Source organism: Triticum aestivum, chromosome 6B (assembly GCF_018294505.1).
Source record: "Triticum aestivum cultivar Chinese Spring chromosome 6B, IWGSC CS RefSeq v2.1, whole genome shotgun sequence".
NCBI classification, from domain to species: domain Eukaryota; kingdom Viridiplantae; phylum Streptophyta; class Magnoliopsida; order Poales; family Poaceae; genus Triticum; species Triticum aestivum.
The window spans coordinates 218,855,211-218,873,764 of NC_057810.1; the positions used below are offsets into that span (position 1 = coordinate 218,855,211).

The 18,554-nt window shown below is 51.8% G+C and overlaps 1 protein-coding gene across 1 annotated transcript; it reads right to left on the bottom strand.

The window, feature by feature from the left end:
- Nucleotides 1-9,367: 9,367 nt before the first annotated feature.
- LOC123139109 (uncharacterized) lies at nucleotides 9,368-9,868 on the bottom strand (the record flags this gene model as incomplete). The annotated part of the gene is made up of 1 exon (XM_044558908.1): nucleotides 9,368-9,868. A coding segment is annotated over one exon (501 nt), but the record flags the coding sequence as incomplete, so codon positions are not given.
- Nucleotides 9,869-18,554: the final 8,686 nt, after the last annotated feature.

Sequence of the window (18,554 nt, forward strand, 5' to 3'; positions counted from 1 at the left end):
TACCCCAAAACGAAGTTTGTTCCTCAACAAGAGAAGTATGATCCTACTTCCTTCAAAGGAACACAAGCACAAGATGATCTTCCACCACAAGACCACAAGACCACAAGAACAAAGGCAAGGACAAGCTTCGAGAAGAGATTGATGCATTTGAAGAAGCACCTAAGGCCTCGGTCAAGTGGGTTCCCAAGACTACGTCAAGTTCTACTTCATCAAGTACAACTACAACTCCAAGGATTCCCATCAAGATGATGTGGATCCCGAAGAAGAAGAACTAGAGAGTTCTTTAGGGTGACTCTGCCAACATTCTTCACTCATATCATTATGGCAACAAGTGCAATCAACTTCCACATCTTGCACTAGTTCAAGGAGTCACAAACCCTCATGTTGGTAAGGCAAGGGACAAGGTAACCTAATGATTTCATGGACATCATCTTGTGTGTGCATCACTCTATGTCTATGGATATCCTTGTTTGTTCCTTGAGGGACTAACCCATGTAGGTAAGTTGAAAGTGCAACTCACTCCAAAGGATTGCTCCAAATGATCTACATCAACATTGAGCATCCACATCTTCAACACCTACATGAAGTCATCATCGACAAAACCCAAGTTAGTTCATCCCTCTAAAAGGGGATCTCACATCTAGGGGGAGCTTAACTCTAAGAATTGAGTCAAAGCAACTCTAATGGTGTGAACACATCAATGCATTATGTAAAAGTGGTAACCCCACTTGAGCTTAAACGATGAGTATGACCTATGATCAAATGTTTTCATTTGACTCCTAAGTCAATATACTCATATATAGATGACCTAGTCATCGCCAATTGTTTGATAGATGCTAGAATTGGTTGTGCATGTTTTGCCACATATTTCATTTGCCATCTTATTGTGTGAGCATGCTGGCGCATATTTTACTCATTCAAGGACATCCACTTGTAGTTTTGAGTGACTGGCTTCTTTTTCTTTTTGCAAAGTGGATGGACAAGAATGCCTAAGAACCTTCTCTAGCTATCTATGCTTTTCTTGTCTCAAACTCTATTCATGCTACATCACAAAATTTTATCAAGTCAGATTCGAACCACTCTGTGTGAGGAGCACTCGGAGTCCCTGATTTGTCATAGACTTAAACTTCCAAAACTTCTTTGTGATTCTCGGTCTGACCGATTCCTCCATTTCGGTCCTACCGAGATCACTAAGTCGATCTAGTTTTTCAATCTCGGTGCAACCAATTTGAACTTTTCGGTCACATCGATTTGCTGTAACTGTACACAGTTATGCATCTCGGTGACACCGAGTTGTTCCACTCGGTCACACCGACAGGGTCGGGCTATATATAGTCACGGGCAAAAATTTGGAAATTTCTCCGAACCTCTTCGCCCGCACAATAGCTCGCTCTGCCTCCAGGATCTCCGGATCGTCTCCTCATCGCCAGCCGCCTCCTGTCGCTGGTCTTCGCCGCTGTCAACGGATTTCACCCCCGCCGTTGCCGCCGTAGCGAGTTCATCACCAAGCTAGGGTATGGACTCGATCACAGTGCTATCCTCATCCGATTCCTAGCACATTGTGTTCTTAATGATTCTTGCCACGATTGAAACACTCCTATCCAGTCAATGCAATCCTTAGATTAGATTGGATTTGAAAATTTAGGGTTAGGTTTCCGCCGAAACCATCTCGGACCCACCGAGTTGAAAAACTCGGTCCCACCGATTTGGCTAACGCCATTGCACTAGTAACTCTCGGTCTGACCGAGAATTGCTAATCGGTGAGACCGATTTTAGGATTTTGTGAAACCCTAGCAGTCTCGGTGCCACCGAACTGTGACTCGGTCCAACCGAGTTCATCAGTTTAGGTTCCAATACTGCTTCGGTATCACCGAGGTTGAAAATCGGTTGATCCGAAATGCTTTCTGTGGAAAACTAAAACTGATTTTTTGAATCATTCTTTTGCAAAAATCTCTGCATTTTGTGATGCTCATCCACTCTATCTCATCTATAACTCTTCACAGGGTCAGCAGTCAGTGATTTGCAGCATGTCAGACCAAAGTGATAGTCAGAACAGGTCAGAAGAGCACAATCACATGAGTGAGGGCACTAGTCCCTCTAGCACTTCAGATGAAGGCAGCAGGAGCACCCCAAGCAATCTGCCTAAAGCTGCCACCAGGACAAGGAAGAAGAGAACCTCAGATTCTGAGGATGAGGATTATAGAGCAGAAGAGGATGAGGCTACCTCCAAGAAGGTAGTGCTCAAAAAGGAGTATGCCTCAGCACAAAACACTAAACCTGGACTAAATAGGAAGTTCCTGCCAAGAGAACACCTATGCTGAAGGTCAGAGAATCTACTCAAGTGCCTGAAAAGTCTGAACCCAAAGAGGCACCTGCAAAGAGAGTCACAACTTCCAAACCCAAGAAAGTTCCCACTGGAGAAACCATGAAGTTTACCATTGAATAAGAAGATGAAGCTGCTGCTCAGGATAAGAAGAAGAAGAGAGCCAGAACCACTACTGCCCAGGTTCTTGGAAATCCCTCAATGAGAAGAGACTCTAAAGAGGAAGAAGAGGTTGCTGCACCAGCACCCAAGGCACAAAAGCTTATGGGTGATGCAATTAAGTCAGGGTTGCAACATCAAAGCCCAAGGAAGCACCCAAAGCTGCCCCCAAGCCCAAGCTTGCACCAAAGAGGAATACCAGGAGTATTCCAGCTGCTGAGAAGAACAAGGCCCCAGTGCCTGAAGTTGTTAATGAGGAAGATGAAGAAGGACAAGTCCTGAGGAAGCTCAAGCCCAAGATACCAGACCACAATGATGCCCATCCTGTGGCTGAGGACATGAACATCAGAAGAGACTCAGGGTTGAGGCTATGGAGGATGACAGATCCATATGCCACAAGGAGAAGGACTGCTGTTGATTACATGTTCCATACCAAGGAACAACAGGACTTCTATGAGACAATCTTGTTGGACAAGAAGCCCATAGTGTGTGATATGAGGTGGGTCGACTGGACCTACATGAAAGACAATGAAGAACACTATCCTGGAGTGCAAGACAGTTTTGTTGCTTGTGGAGTTGCAGATTTTGTTGGGCAAAAGCTCACCAACTGGAATGATGAACTCATTATGCAATTCTACTCCACAACACACTTCTATCCAGATGGGATGATAGTTTGGATGTCTGTAGGTACAAGGTACCAGTCAACCGTTGAGGAGTGGGCAAAAATGATCAATGCCCCAAAGGAGAGTGAAGATGACTTGGATGTCTATGCCAAGAAGAAGATGGACCACAATTCCATGGCACACATGTACAAGGAGATCCCAGACAAAGCTATAGAGACACATAAGTTTGGGTCAGTCCACTTTCTTTTGTCAGGGCTGCCAACAATCAACTGGATCCTAAGGCACACTCTGTTGCCTAAGTCTGGTGACCACAACATGATTAGAGGGCATGCAATCAACATGTTGCATTTGTTTGATGTGCCACAGAAATTCAAGGTCATGAGCCTTATGGTTGAGACCATTAAGAGGACTGCAGCAGACCAAAAGAGAAGTTGTGGATATGCCCCTCAGATTCAGGAGTTGATTAACTCAAAGATGGGCACAGGAAAATATCTATTGGATAAGGAACATTTTCCTCTCTATCCAGACTTTGAGGACAATCAGGTTGTCATGAATGAGAATGAACCATCATCAGTACAAGCTCAAGAGAAGAAGGAGAAGGCAAGGAAAAATAAGGCTGCCAAGATGCCAACTCAAGAGGAGGCATCTGAGTACTTTTTGAAGAACAAGAAGGAGCAGCTTGGTTACTTGATAGCATCAGCACTGAGGATTGAGAAGGGATTGGCCACCCTCACTCAGAATCAGGAGAGCTTGGAAAGAATCATGTAACAAAAATTCTATGATCTAGATGTCAAAGTAACTGAGATTCAGTAAGTTGTGGAGCAGCTACAGGATGACATGCAGGAGAGGAAGGGCAAGACTACCACTAATGTATTTGCCAGAGTGCCTAGAGCTTAGAGGTCAGCTGCAGTGCCTGTGACAGACACCAGAGCCACATCATCTGCACCAGCTACAGCTCCTACAGCTCCAGTGCAACCAGCTCCAGCACCAAATCCTCCAGCTCCATCCACTTCAACTGAAGCCTTCGTTCTTGGAGTTATCCGGACACCACCACCTGAAGATCAAGCCTGAGAGTCAATCCAGCACTATGCATTTTCTATGAACTTTTTGGTAACTTGTTGCCAAAGGGGGAGAAAAATGTATAGATCATAGGCTTCGAGAGAGAGAGTGTGTGTTGCTTTTGTTCTCTCTTGCTTTGGTGGTTAAACTTTGTTTGCTTTTGATTGCTTGAGATACTATGCTGTTTTTGTGAGACATTGATGATCATGTGTTTGATCATAAGCTACACTTATGCATGTTTGATGATATTATCTTACCTATCCTTATATGATCATTCACTTTGCTTGGTGATGAGTGCATGTATTCAATCTTTATCATTTTGAGCGCTCCACCAAGATGTATGTGACATGGAAGAGTAACTGTCGGTGTCAAAACCGGCGGATCTCGGGTAGGGGGTCCCGAACTGTGCGTCTAGGCGGATGGTAACAGGAGACAAGGGACACGATGTTTTTACCCAGGTTCGGGCCCTCTCGATGGAGGTAAAACCCTACTCCTGCTTGATTGATATTGATGATATGGGTAGTACAAGAGTAGATCTACCACGAGATCAAGGAGGCTAAACCCTAGAAGCTAGCCTATGGTATGATTGTTGTAATGGTTGTTCGTCCTATGGACTAAAACCCTCCGGTTTATATAGACACCGGAGAGGGCTAGGGTTACACAGAGTTGGTTACAATGGTAGGAGATCTACATATCCGTATTGCCAAGCTTGCCTTCCACGCAAGGAAAGTCCCATCCAGACACAGGACGAAGTCTTCAATCTTGTATCTTCATAGTCTTGGAGTCCGGCCGATGATGATAGTCCGGCTATCCGGACGCCCCCTACTCCAGGACTCCCTCAGTAGCCCCTGAACTGGGCTTCAATGACGACGAGTCCGGCGCGCATATTGTCTTCGGCATTGCAAGGCGGGTTCCTCTTCCAAATAATTCATAGAAGATTGCGAACACCAGGATAGTGTCCGGCTCCGCAAAATAAATTCCACATACCATCGTAGAGAGAATAATATGCACACAAGTTCAATCTACTGAAGTATTTTGTGGCGTGACGTCACACCACTACCAAGCCTTTACTTGAATCGTTTTTATTATACCACCTCAGTGCGTTTAGCGAAGCGGTTTCCTTGGCACGTCTTGTTGAAGCAGAGATCGTGTTCCCCTTATTCCGGGATTCCCATCAATACGGACGTGGGTAACCCAACCGCGCCTGTTGCCACGCCTCCTCCATCAAAGGTGAGTTCCAAACGGTCACGGGGACGGCTCTTGGTATTCTCCCTCTTTATAATGAGACCAAGGCTCGTTTCTTTTCTTCAATCCTCGATCGAATCTGCCCCTCGCCCCGAGTTCCAACACCCAGAGCTCTAGATTCAAGCGCCTCGGACCTTCAACAATGTCCGGCTCCGACCTACAGGGCCGGTGGATGCCCTCCTCCGTCACGGAAGAGGACGTGCTAAAGCTGAGAGAAGCCAGGTACCTGACCTATGAGATTTCGCATAGGTTGCCTACCAAAGGGCAAGTCATTCCTACTCCCGAGCCCGGCGAGAGCGTCGTGTTCGTGTCCCACCTCCGTCGGGGTTTAGGCTTCCCGATGGATCCTTTTGTGAGAGGGCTCATGTTTTACTACGGGTTGGAATTCCATGACTTGGCTCCGGAGTCCATCCTCCATATCTCATCGTTTATTGTCGTCTACGAGGCCTTCCTCCGCACTACCCCTCACTTCGGTTTGTGGCTCAAAACCTTCAACGTGGAGCCGAAGATGATTGAGGGGTGTCAAGTAGAGTGCAGCGGGGCGGTCATAAGCAAGAGGGCCGATGCTCCATGGCCCGAGGGCTCTTTTCAGGAGGAGCTCGGCTTGTGGCAGCAGGAGTGGTTCTATATCACCGCTCCCAGGGGCAGCAGGCAGGGGCCGCCGCCCGTCTTTCGCCCGGGTCCTCCACAGCGGCTGACGTCATGGGTCAGCAAAGGGCTTGACTGGGGGCCGTCCAAGGACGTACCCCTATTGCAGGGCCGGATTCGAGACCTCCAAGAGAGGGAGATCAATCTGGTCGTGGTGACGCAGGTTATGCTGATCAGGTGCCTTCTGCCCTGCAAACGTCGCCCTCTCCGCCTGTGGGAATTCAATCCGGAGGGACCACGAGCTCTCCAACACTTCATGGGTACGACACCCGTGGAGATGTACAAATTGTTCTTCGGATCACAAGAGGTGTGTCCGGAATTGACCGAGGACGCCGGCCTAAGATGCAATCGCCCGGATACTCAAGTAAGTAGCTCTTTGTCCGGACATACCATTCGTTTGCATATCTTGGATTTGCCTTTTAACCAATCGTCCTTTGAACAGGAGTGGATAGCGCAAGCGAAACTGATACAGTGTCCGGCCCCCCTCCCAGAGACCGTGCCGGATCCCGTGTTGGTCAAGATGCTGGAGGTTGCGCCTTCAGAGGAAGGCGAAGGGGAAAACAGAGAAACTACCGCCTCTACCAAGGAGGCTTTCAAGAAAGGGGGGATCGAGAATCCCTCCTTCCAGGGGGAGAAGAGGACCGCCTCCGAAGACCCGGAGGCCAAGGCCTCAAAGCGGGGGAAGAGATCTTCACCAGAGGGTCCTGTGCCTGGGGAAGCCCCAGCCGCACTATCTCCCCTAAGGAATCAGCCCTCCAGCGAGCCATAAGTAGAAAAAGGGGAGTTTTGTAATAAGGGACATCCCTATTTTGCTTCTGAGGATAACCGAAGTTTTTACCTTGTAGTTCGGATCTTCGTCCTTCTCAGCTGAGCTCATCTTCGGGGGACCTTCATCCGGAGATGATAGAGAGCGAGACGCCTCCATCTGCCGCACCGTCAGGCGGGGCGGATGACCCTGAGGTGTCTTCACGGAGGGTATCCCCGAGTCCGGCGGGGCCGGAGAATCCGGCACCAACTGGCGTACGGCCGGGGGAGCTGAAGGATCTGCTCGAGAGGGCGTCTATCTCAGAAGGTCACCGTACATTGATGAGTAAGGTGATTGAAAGAATTTCATCCGCCGAGGGCGGGTTGCATGATGCCGTCAGAAGTTTGCTGGCGGGGTTTGAGGTACGTAAAAATGACATACCTTTTGACAGTTTTGCACATAAAGCGCGCCCTGTATAGATAGTAGCCCCTGAGACTCGGTATGTTGTCGAAAGCGACAGCGTGCCGAGGATCATAATCTCAGGTATTAATTCTCGCCTTTCCTACACAGGTGGCGGATAGTCCGGTGGCCAGCCGGACTGATAGAGTTGCCGAACTAAAGCGGCAACTCGACGTTGCGGATGCGGACATCGCGCTGGTCAATAAACGACTTGACGAGTCACAAGGTAGGTTGTTTCTCCGTGGTCACCTAGTAAGGGAGTTGATGCCCATTCCTTACAACATGTATGCTTAATGCAGATGGTGCCGCTGCTGTGGAGGACCTTCGGGCAGAGCTTGCTTGAGCCAAGGAGCAGGCCAGAAGGAGTGATGCGGCTGCCTCGAAGGCAGCCGAAGAGCTAGAAGCCGAAAGGGCTGCTCACTGCCGAAGCAGGGAGGAGACGGCCGGAATGGCCGTGAAGCTGAAGGATGTTACGGACCGCTATGAGGTTCTTAAAAAAGAACGCCGAGCGGAGCAATAAGACCTGAAGAAGGCCACCGCCGAAGCCAAGGATGCCCGTTCTGCAATGAGGGCTATAAAGGAGGAGCTGCGTCAGGCAGGAGACATTGCGGCTGGCAAGCCCTTTGTGCTGCGCAGGAAGTTCACAGATTAGAAGTATGCTTAGCTTGGCCAGCTGTGGGGTCCGGAGGATCCTTATATGGATTTGGCGGCGAGTGCGGCGGATGTGGTTGTGCACTTCCGAAGCCAAAAGGATCACGAGACAGAAGAGCTTTTTTGGTCTCAGTTCCACAGTCCGGAGCGTTCACTTCTGTTGACCGATCAGTTAGCTGAGTGGGCTGAGCTGAATAGATTGTCCAGATTGGCGATGACGGATGTAGTGACTCATCTATGGCCGGATAATCCCAAGCCGAAGAGTTATTTCGGCTTATTGCAGCAATTCCTTGGGGCGGTGCCGCATATCAAGGCGGTGAAGCGGTCGGCATGCATAGAGGGTGCACGGATGGCCCTCGCCCGTGTGAAGACATGTTGGACGGAGATGGATGCCACCGCTGTTGCAACCCGGGGTTCGGACGAGAGCCGGTTACCCGCCGAGCACTATTTTGGGGAAGTCCTGCAGGGTGCTCATGTAATAGAGTCGCAGTGCTCAAAATATGTCATGTTCAAATGATCTTTATGGTTTGTAAAATGATATTCATAATATAAGTGTTTTTTATACTTGTGCGTTCAAGTATTGAAATATCTCCTGTGCGGCCGTTAATGTATACTTGTGTATAACCTGAAAGATGGCAGTCTTCGGCTTCAGCCCCCACGCACATGGTGCGGGGGTGTTTGCAAAATAGCGCATTTTCACACTTAATCCAACGTCTTGGTCCTGTGAAGGAGGTGGTAGCGTAGCAAACGAGGCAACCGGACTATAATGCTTTATCACTTTCACTTAGCCATAGGAGTTCGAAAGTGGGGCTACGACATAGCCCCTAGGGGCACCGCACTCTTCGCATTCGGGGCGTGTATGTGCCTGACCAGGAAACGGTCCTTCGTCAAAGCGGAAGAATTCTAGACATTCCGATAGTCAATCGAGTGGTTGACCAGTCTCTCGCTGTATCATGACAGTCAGTTTTCGGCTTTCTCTACTGAGGTGCTCGCCCGGCCGAACCGGGGCACAATCGCAGTAGTTCTCCTGGTGCCGCGTTAGCCGATGATATGGAACGTAAGGCAGCAAACCACAGGAGCCGGGCAAACCCAACATTTGACCAAGGACATGATTCGGAGCTGATGCATATAAGGCCTAACTCGAGACACCGAACACTCCCTAAGGTATTCGGTCTTTATGATAACAGGCAGAACAATGCCCTAAGCCCCTAGTGTCTAGGTACGGGCAAAAATTTCTGACGCGGCCGATGCCAAAACGCCAGCCTCCTCCTCGGTTATAAAAAAATCGGGGGATGTGTATTAACAAGAGACAGTAAGAAAGGTTTACGCAGGGTCTTAATCTGAAGAGAATCCTTTCAACGGGTCCCTGCTGCACGTCTGCGCCTGTGTCTCCGTTGTGCTGTATCCTGGAGGGTGTAGCATGATGTTCATAGCCCCTTGCGAAGGGGTATGCGGCTAGGAAGCCCCTAGTTTGTTTGTGCCGGACTCGCCTAGCCGTGTCTGGGGTCTTGAGCGACCTTGTAAGGAGATGATGCCGTGTGGACCGGGCATTTTGATTGTAAGAGACGCGTAGTGCGGTATTGCGTTAAAGCGGGCGAAAGCTTCACGTCCCAATAGTGCTTGATGGCTACTTTGAAATGGGGCGACATGGTAGAGTAGCTTTTCGCGACAGAAGTTGTCGGGTGGACCGAACACAACTTCTAGTAGTAAGGAGCCCATGGACTTGGCGTAAGGGCCTGGCATCACTCCTTTGAAGGAAGTGCGGCTATGGCGAATTTTAGTAGGGTCTATCCCCAACTTGCGGATTGTGTCCGGGTATAGCAGGTTTAAATCACTCCCGCCATCCATCAAGACTTGTGTGAATTGTAGTCCGTCGATTATAGGATCCAATATCAGAGCAGTCCATCCTGCGTTTCGAATACTTCTGGAGTAATCCAGGTGGCCGAAAGTAATTGGTTTTGACATCCAATCTCGGGATTCCGCTGGGGTGGACCGTGCGACGCGTACTTTAGCGGGTGCCGCACTATTGTTCCGTATTATCACATGAATTGAGTTTACTGTTTTGACTTCTTGTGGGAAAGTCTTTTGTTTTCCGGCACTCTGCTGGTGGGGTTCGTCATCGTCCTCGCTTGGCGTGTCGAGCCTCTTGTGTTCAGCATTGAGTCGGCCGGACTGCTTGAAGAACCAACAATCTCGGTGGGTGTGGTTTGCAGGCTTCCCGGGGGTACTGTGGATTTGACATATCTGTCGGTGTACTAAAGTAGGGGTACCTTAGTACCCCGAACTTGTGCACGGGCAGTTGCAGCGCCCCGCGGCAAGGCTTGCCGGACGTCCGCCAAGATCCTCCGTAGCTCTCATTGGTGCCATTCAAGAACAAAGTGTTTTAACTGAGAAGACAAGACTCCGGCAAGAGGAGCTTGCCAAGAAGGACAAGGCCCCGGCAAGAGGAGCTTGCCGGGAAGGCCTACCAAGGCATTTCAAGAAACTCGCCGCGACGCGCTGCGCGTCCCGGCAAGACCCGGTGAGCGACAAGCTTCCGGGCGCGACAAGACTACGACCGCGGCAAGGCACTTGCCGCGGCGAAGCCACCACTCTGTGCCTACGCTCCAGCACATCCGTCGATGTGTCGCCGCATGACCGTTCCAGGCGCACGTGGCGGGAAGCTGTGCAGCCAAGCGGTGCGAGGTGGCAAGTGGAGATGACGAGAAGGCCATCGTGGCAAGCGGTGGCACCCCAAACGGTCGTTTTCTGCACTGTTTGGACGACCGGATGGGCATTGAATGCCCTTGTCCCCTGCCGTCAGAGTTAGGTAGGATACGCTGTAGCAGCAGTTGTACCAACCACCCTTTTTACATTTTTACCCCTGACTGTATTGCCACCTGTCGGTGACCCCTTTAGCCTATAAAAGGAGGCCCATGCGCAACATAGAAGGGGTTCGACTCCTTCGAAACCACAGAACGCTCACGCTCTTGAGCAAGAACATAATACCACCACAAAGCAGCAGTAGGAGTTTGATCTCTCCGGAGAGCTCCGAAGCTGGGTAAAATCCCTCGCGTGCCTCGCCTCGATCTGCTCTTCATGCGCCCTCCGCTCCCTGCCGGACCGAGAAGGGGCCCTGCCCCATAGGTGTTCGTTTCCCACGACATCTTTGGCGCGCCAGGTAGGGGGCGTCGAGGTTGTGCGAACCTGATCCGGAGTTCGCGCGCACTACATCAACATCTTCATCGACATGCCACCGAAGAGGAAGGCTTCGGAGGTGGCCGCTCCGTCCGCGTCGATCCCACCGCCACCGGAGCAAACGAGCGGTGGGGTAGACGCCGGCGAAAGAACAGGCGCCGATGGGGGAGCTCACGTTGTCACCAGATCCAAGGACATGGCCCCGCAAACTTCGGCGTCCGTACATGCGCCGCACCCCTCTTAGGAGGCGTGGGATCGACAACGCCATGGTGCTCCTAGCACCGTACTCGCGTTGGAACAAGGCCAAGCTGGTGGATCGCGGGACGCTCAAGGCCAACATGCGCGTCAACATGTTGGCACGAGCGCGGCACGGTCGCCTGGACGAGATGTTGCTCCTTCTAACACTGTTAGAAGTTTGAGCATATCCCGCTCCTCGCGTCGTTCGCCCCCGCCGCCGAAAACCCCAGAAGAAGCGTTGGCTCGAGCCCAACTGCTCCTAGACTACCCTCCAGCGCCAGACAAGATCGACGATTGGAGGATCACCATTCAGAGCCTCATTGGCTTCGCCAACGGCGACACTCCCCGGCAACCAAGCACGTCGAAGCCGCGGCAAGACGCCCAGGCGCAAGCCGGTGGCGACAAGACCGGTGGGGGTGCCACCACCGTGCACTCCCCGCCCCGAAGGCCAAGATCGCCGACTCGCCGGGTCAATCTCGACACCGGCTCCACGGCGTCGTCAGATCCACGAGTTCGTCGTGATCAGCGCCAAGTTCTCCAAGAACGACGACAAGAGGACGCTCGTACTCGAATCGAGCGTTGAAGAGAAGCGCGGCGTCAATCAGAGCAGCGCGCTGGGCCCACTGTCGACACACATGCGCCAGGGGAACCAGGCGACTTGCCGTACGCGGTAGGTTGCCCTGCGTTCACTCGTGAGCTGCGGCAAGTCCAGTGGCCCAGTACCAAGAACTTCAAGCCAGATGTACCCGAGAAGTATGATGGCAGGATACATCCGTCGGAGTTCCTCAGCGTCTACACCATCGCGGTGCAGGCGGCCGGGGGACGCGACGAGAAGATCCTTGCCAACTACTTCCCGCTGGTGCTCAAGCCCAACGTCAGATCGTGGCTCATGCACTTGCCGGATGACTCCATCTCCTCATGGGCGGATCTGTGCCATCAGTTTGTCGGCGCCTTCACAGGCGGCCACAAGCCCCATGGCTAGGAAAGCGATCTTCATCCGCTCGCCCAGAAGGAAGGAGAACCCCTGCGCAAGTACATACAGAGATTCAGCCAAGTGCAGCGCAATATCCCAGACGTCCACCCTGCCGCGGTCATCAGCGCGTTCCATCAGAACATGCGAAACCGCAGGATGAGGGAGGAGATGGCGATGTGCGAGATTAGGGACGTCAGTGAGCTATATGCCCTGGCCGACAAGTGTGCACGTGCTGAAGAGGGGAGGAAACTCCCCGGAGAGAATGCAGGAGTAGAAGGGTCTGACAGTGAGGATGCTGCCCCGGCAAAGAAAAACCGGCGGCGGAACAATAGAAAGAGGAAAGCAAAAGACGTGCTAGTCGTCGAGCAGTCCGACAACGGAGGCAGCGCCGATAAGGCCAAAGCCAGTAACTCCGGCGAGGCCGTGGTGGCCGCCGACAAGCAGGACGGCTCCGGCAAGCAGTACTGCAAGATCCACCGCACCAAGGGCCATGATCTCCAGACCTGCAAGAAAGTTGACCAGCTTGTGGAACTGCAGAAAGCTGAGTACGAGCGACGCGACAAGGAGAAGGCCCAGGAAGGTGGCGGAGGATCCGGCAAGAAGCGTCCCGGCCGGGGAGGGCGCCGCGGCAAGGCCAAGCAGCGGCAAGGAGACAGGCCTCCCCGCGGCCGCGACAAGGACGAAGATGAAGACGAAGATGAAGAGATGGATGAGGATGAGGCCGACGAGCAGGAGTTTCAGAAGGCAACAGAGGTTTTGTGCGTCGACGGCGGTGCTTCTCTGCATACTTCGCACCGCCAGCTCAAACAGTGGGTGCGTGAAGTTAATGCAGCAGAACCATCAGTTGAGTCGCGCAAGCCTCTGAAGTGGTCCAGCACGCCCATCATCTTTGATGTTGAGGATCACCCTGATCGCATAACTGCGGTCGGGTGCTTGCCGATGTTGGTTTCGCCAACTATCCGCAACCTCAAGGTCACAAAGATGCTGGTTGACGGCGGGGCCGGCCTGAATCTGATCTCCTCCGCGGTACTCAAGAAGCTCCAGATCCCCGACAGCGAGCTCGAAGAGACCGGCACTTTCCAAGGAATCAACCCGGGAAGGAGCAAGCCGAAGGGGAAGATCACACTGCTAGTGACATTTGGTAGCGAGCTGAACTTCAGGACAGAGAAAGTCACCTTTGACGTCGCTGATTTCCCATTGCCCTACAATGGGATATTCGGCCGTCCAGTGCTCGCCAAGTTCATGGCAGCCTCTCACTACGCCTACAATGTGCTCAAGATGCCCGGTCCGATAAGTGTCATTTCTGTCCCTGGCGACAAGAAAGATGCCCTTATCTGTACCGACAAGATCTACCGGGAAGCAGCAGCCGCAGCAGAATGCAAACCACTTGCCGCTGAAGCTCCCGGGGGGAAGAAGAAGACCAAGTCCGGCAAGAACAGCTCTGATGCCCACTCTGGCAAGCGCACCTCTTCGAAGTGCTACGCTACCGTCGAGGACGCACCATCGAGCTCCACCGGCAAGTGCAAGAAGGCAAAGACAGCTTCACCAGAGACCAAGAAAGTGGCCGCCAAGGAGGACGGCACTGGTGGTACCTTCACCATCAGTGCCACGCTTGACCCTAAATAGGAAAGCGCGCTCGTTGCTTTCCTGCGGGCGAATGTCGATGTGTTTGCATGGCAACCGTCTGACATCCCTGGTGTTCCCAGGAAAGTAATCGAGCACCACCTTGCCGTCTGCCCTCATGCGCGGCCCGTCAAGCAGAGAGTCAGGAAACAAGCAGTGGAGCGTCAAGAATTCATTGCAGAAGAGATCAAGAAGTTGGAAGCAGCAGGCCTTGTCAGAGGAGTACTCCATCCCACGTGGCTAGCCAATCCTGTAGTCGTGCGCAAGGCGAATGGGAAGTGGAGGCTTTGTATTGACTTCACTGATGTTAATAGAGCTTGTCCCGAAGATCCATTTCCCTTGCCGCGCATTGACCAGATTGTCGACTCCACGGCAGGATGTGATTTGCTTTCATTTCTTGATGCATACTCAGGATATCATCAGATCTTCATGGCAGAAGAGGATGAAGAGAAGACCGCATTCATTACTCCATGTGGCACGTACTGCTTTGTACGGATGCCTTTCGGACTAAAGAATGCCGGTTCAACATTTGCAAGGGTAGTCCACGAAGCTTTTGAGCCGCAGTTGCACAGAAATGTAGAAGCTTACATGGATGACATAGTGGTCAAGAGCAAGGACAAAGCAACTTTGATCCAGGATTTGGACGAAACCTTTGCAAATCTGCGCAAGATCAATCTCAAGTTAAACCCCGAGAAGTGCGTGTTTGGAGTCCCCTCCGGCAAGCTTCTCGGGTTCTTTGTATCTCAGCGGGGGATTGAAGCCAATCCCGACAAGATCAAGGCCATTGAGCAAATTGAAGCACCAAAGCGCGTCAAGGATGTGCGAAGGCTTGTCGGCTGCATTGCTGCTCTCAGCAGGTTCATCTCTAAGTCTGCTGAGAGCGCCCTGCCATTTTTCAAAATTTTGAAAAAGGCAGGTCCAATGAAATGGACTCCAGAAGCGGAGGCTGTGCTGCAGGATTTGAAGAGATACCTGTCCTCCACTCCAATACTTGTCGCACCTAAGCCACAAGAGAAGTTGCTGTTGTATCTAGCGGCGACCAATCAAGTGGTTAGTGCTACGTTAGTAATGGAAAGGGAGGTAGACGATGAGCCAGCGGCCACGGCAAGCGAATCCAGCGACAAGCAGGGGGCTTCCCCGTCAAGCTCTGGTCCCGACAAGGATAGATCTGTGCAGCCAGAGGAAGAGAAACAAAAGAAGATGGTGCAGCGCCCAGTTTATTTTGTCAGTTCCCTGCTGCAGGGGGCTAGGTCAAGGTACTCTGGTGTGCAGAAGTTGCTTTTCGGCCTTCTCATGGCCTCGAGGAAGCTGCGCCATTACTTTCAAGCACACGAGATCACAGTTGTCACTCGCTTTCCGTTGAAGAGGATATTGCAGAATTCGGAAGCAATAGGCAGGATCGTCGAGTGGGCACTGGAATTGTCAAGCTTTGGCCTCAAGTTTGAGAGTACCTCAACTATTCAGAGCCGAGCATTGGCAGAATTTATAGCGGAATGGACACCAACACCTGATGAAGAAATTCCGGGGACGAGCATCCCCGTCAGGGAGACAAGCAAAGAATGGATCATGTACTTTGATGGTGCCTTCTCGCTGCAAGGCGCCGGTGCGGGAGTATTACTTGTCGCACCCACCGGAGAGCACCTCAAGTACGTGGTCCAGATGCACTTTCCCAAGGAGCAAGCAACAAACAATACTGCAGAGTATGAAGGCTTGCTTGCCGGACTCAGGATCGCTGCAGACCTTGGGATCAAGAAGCTCATTGTCAGGGGTGACTCGCAACTTGTCATCCGCCAAGTGAACAAAGATTATCAGAGTCCGTTGATGGAAGCTTACATTCACGAAGTGAGAAAGTTGGAAGAGCATTTTGATGGCCTACAGATGGAACACGTTCCGAGAGCTCAGAACGACATTGCAGACGGCCTGTCAAAGTGCGCCGCACTCAAGTTACCTGTGGAACCAGGAATTTTTGTGCTCAAGCTGACTCAACCATCTGTAACACCATCAACTGGACAGAGCAAGAAGAGGAAGTTGATTTCTGGTGACTATTTTCCGGCAGAGCTCCCCAAAGCCGTCGCCAAAAAGGTCCCCAAAATCAACACAAAGAGTGTTGCGGGGCAGTCTGCTCCGACAAGCCCTAGGGTTTGTTTCGTTGAAGCAGACGCCCCCGACAAGTTTTGCTCCGGCAACCTTGCCGGGGAACATCACGCTCCGGCTGAACCACAGGTTCTTGCCGTGGAAGCAGATGTTCCTGCAGCATCATTTGCGCCTTTAGTCCTTGTTGTCGAGCCGCAGGCTCCGGCATGGGCGCAGCAGATTGTCCGTTTCATTCAGACAGGAGAACTCCCCGAAGAACAAGAACAAGCGGAGAGAGTAGCCCGGCAATCAAGTATGTATCAGTTTGTCGATGACATACTGTACAGAAGAAGATTCAACGGTGTGAAATTGAAGTGTATTCCCCGGGAGGAAGGACAAGAGCTGTTGGCGGAGATACATGGAGGCATATGTGGTCACCACATTGGCGCGAGAGCACTTGCCGGCAAAGCCTTCCGGCAAGGTTTCTTTTGGCCGACAGCCCTCCAGGATGCAACTGCACAAGTAACCAAGTGTGAAGCGTGCCAGTTCCACTCCAAGCAGATACATCAACCAGCTCAAGCTCTCCAGACGATCCCTTTATCCTGGCCATTTTCGGTCTGGGGGCTCGACATCCTCGGCCCCTTTCCCCGAGCTGTCGGGGGCTTTGAGTACTTGTACGTTGCAATCGACAAGTTCACAAAGTGGCCGGAAGTGGAAGCAGTGAGGAAGGTGACAGCACAGTCAGCAGTCAAGTTCTTCAGGTCGATTGTTTGCCGTTTCGGAGTCCCTAACAGGATCATCACCGACAATGGCACACAATTCACGAGCCGCACCTTCATGCAGTACGTCCAAGATCTTGGCGCCAAGATCTGCTTCGCTTCTGTTGCTCACCCGAGAAGCAACGGTCAAGCGGAGAGGGCGAACGCTGAAGTGCTGCGCGGGCTCAAGACCAGAACTTTCGACAGGCTGCACAAGTGCGGAAGAAACTGGATCGAGGAGCTGCCGGTGGTTCTTTGGTCGATCAGGACGACGCCAAATCGAGCCACTGGCCAGACACCTTTTGCTCTAGTCTACGGAGCAGAGGCAGTTCTCCCCACGGAACTCGTATATGGATCGCCTCGAGTGCTCGCTTATGACGAGCTTGAGCAAGAGCAGCTGCGGCAAGATGACGCGCTACTCCTTGAGGAAGATCGTCTTCAGGCTGCTGTATGAGCTGCTCGATACCAGCAAGCTTTGCGCCGCTACCATAGCCGCAAAGTCAAGGCCAGAAGTCTCGAGGAAGGCGACCTTGTTCTTCGGCGCGTTCAATCCGCCAAGAATTCCAACAAGTTGACGCCGAAGTGGGAAGGCCCTTATCGGGTGAAGCGAGTCACTAGGCCTGGCGCTGTCCGCCTTGAGACCGAAGATGGCTTTCCGGTGAGAAACTCCTGGAACATAGAGCATCTTCGTAAGTTTTACCCATAAGGCGCGGTTGCCGGGACCTGCTGTCCCGACAACCACCTTTTGTACAAGCCTTGCCGCTGTTGCATGTAACCTTAGTACAAAGCCGGGCGCAGATCCCGCGCATAAATAAAGATCATATGCTCTGCAAATGTTGTCATATTTCATGCTTTATTTCTTTTGCATGTATTATCTGACACTTTGTGCAGCTCTTGCCCCCGGTAAGCAATAACGAGCCTTAAGGCTCCATATCTTTATTTTCTCTTCTTTCTTTTTCTCAAAAAGAAGGTTCCTTCGCCCACAAGTTCACCCGGGGGGAAGGAGAGGATAACGGTGTGGACCAGGCGTCGTTCAAAGAAGTATAGCCTTGCCGGGACGCAGACGACGGAAAAGCTAAGTTGCCAAAGTTTGAGCACAATCAGTTTTAAATTTTTTAGTTATCTTCCTTGAACAACCGTGCTTTGTATGGAAAACCAGTGCGCGGAGGAACCAACTCGTAGCTAGTTGCGCCCTTACCTTGTTTCGAGTCCGCTCAACAACATAAGTGTGCTGCGACTAGTTCCGACAAGGTTTCTTGCTGGAGGCAACACCGCCAGCAGGCTGCTGATGTTCCACACTCAGTGCTCGCGGCAAGGGTGCTTGCGCCGGCAAGTTCCCTAAAAGCGTAGGGTAAAAACATGCAAAGGAGGGAATCAAGTAAAGGAAATAACATAGCAAATACTACCCAGAATAAAGTTATATTACAATAATAACTTGTCGCGCTCTAATGGGTTGTTCCCGTAACATGTCTAGCAGCGGCAAGAAAAAGGAGAGAACACGGCCTAATCTACGCAGTCGCCGTCAACCCTCTTGACTTCATTCACCTTGCCCACAATGGGTGCGACAAGGGCCTTGAGTTCTTCAAGATCAGCGCCCGCCGACAGCTTCTTGAGGATGTTGGTGAGGTTGAGACCCGGATTGCGGAAGAGCACCTTCACCAACACCTTCTCCAAGACTCTGGCGCAGATTGCGCGCGACTCGTCAGCCAGCTGCTTTGGGATCCTTTCCCGGAGCTGCTGGAGAGCCATCACCACGCCCTTGAAGAACAGAGTAAGCTTGGCGCTGGGCTGGAGGTTCTCG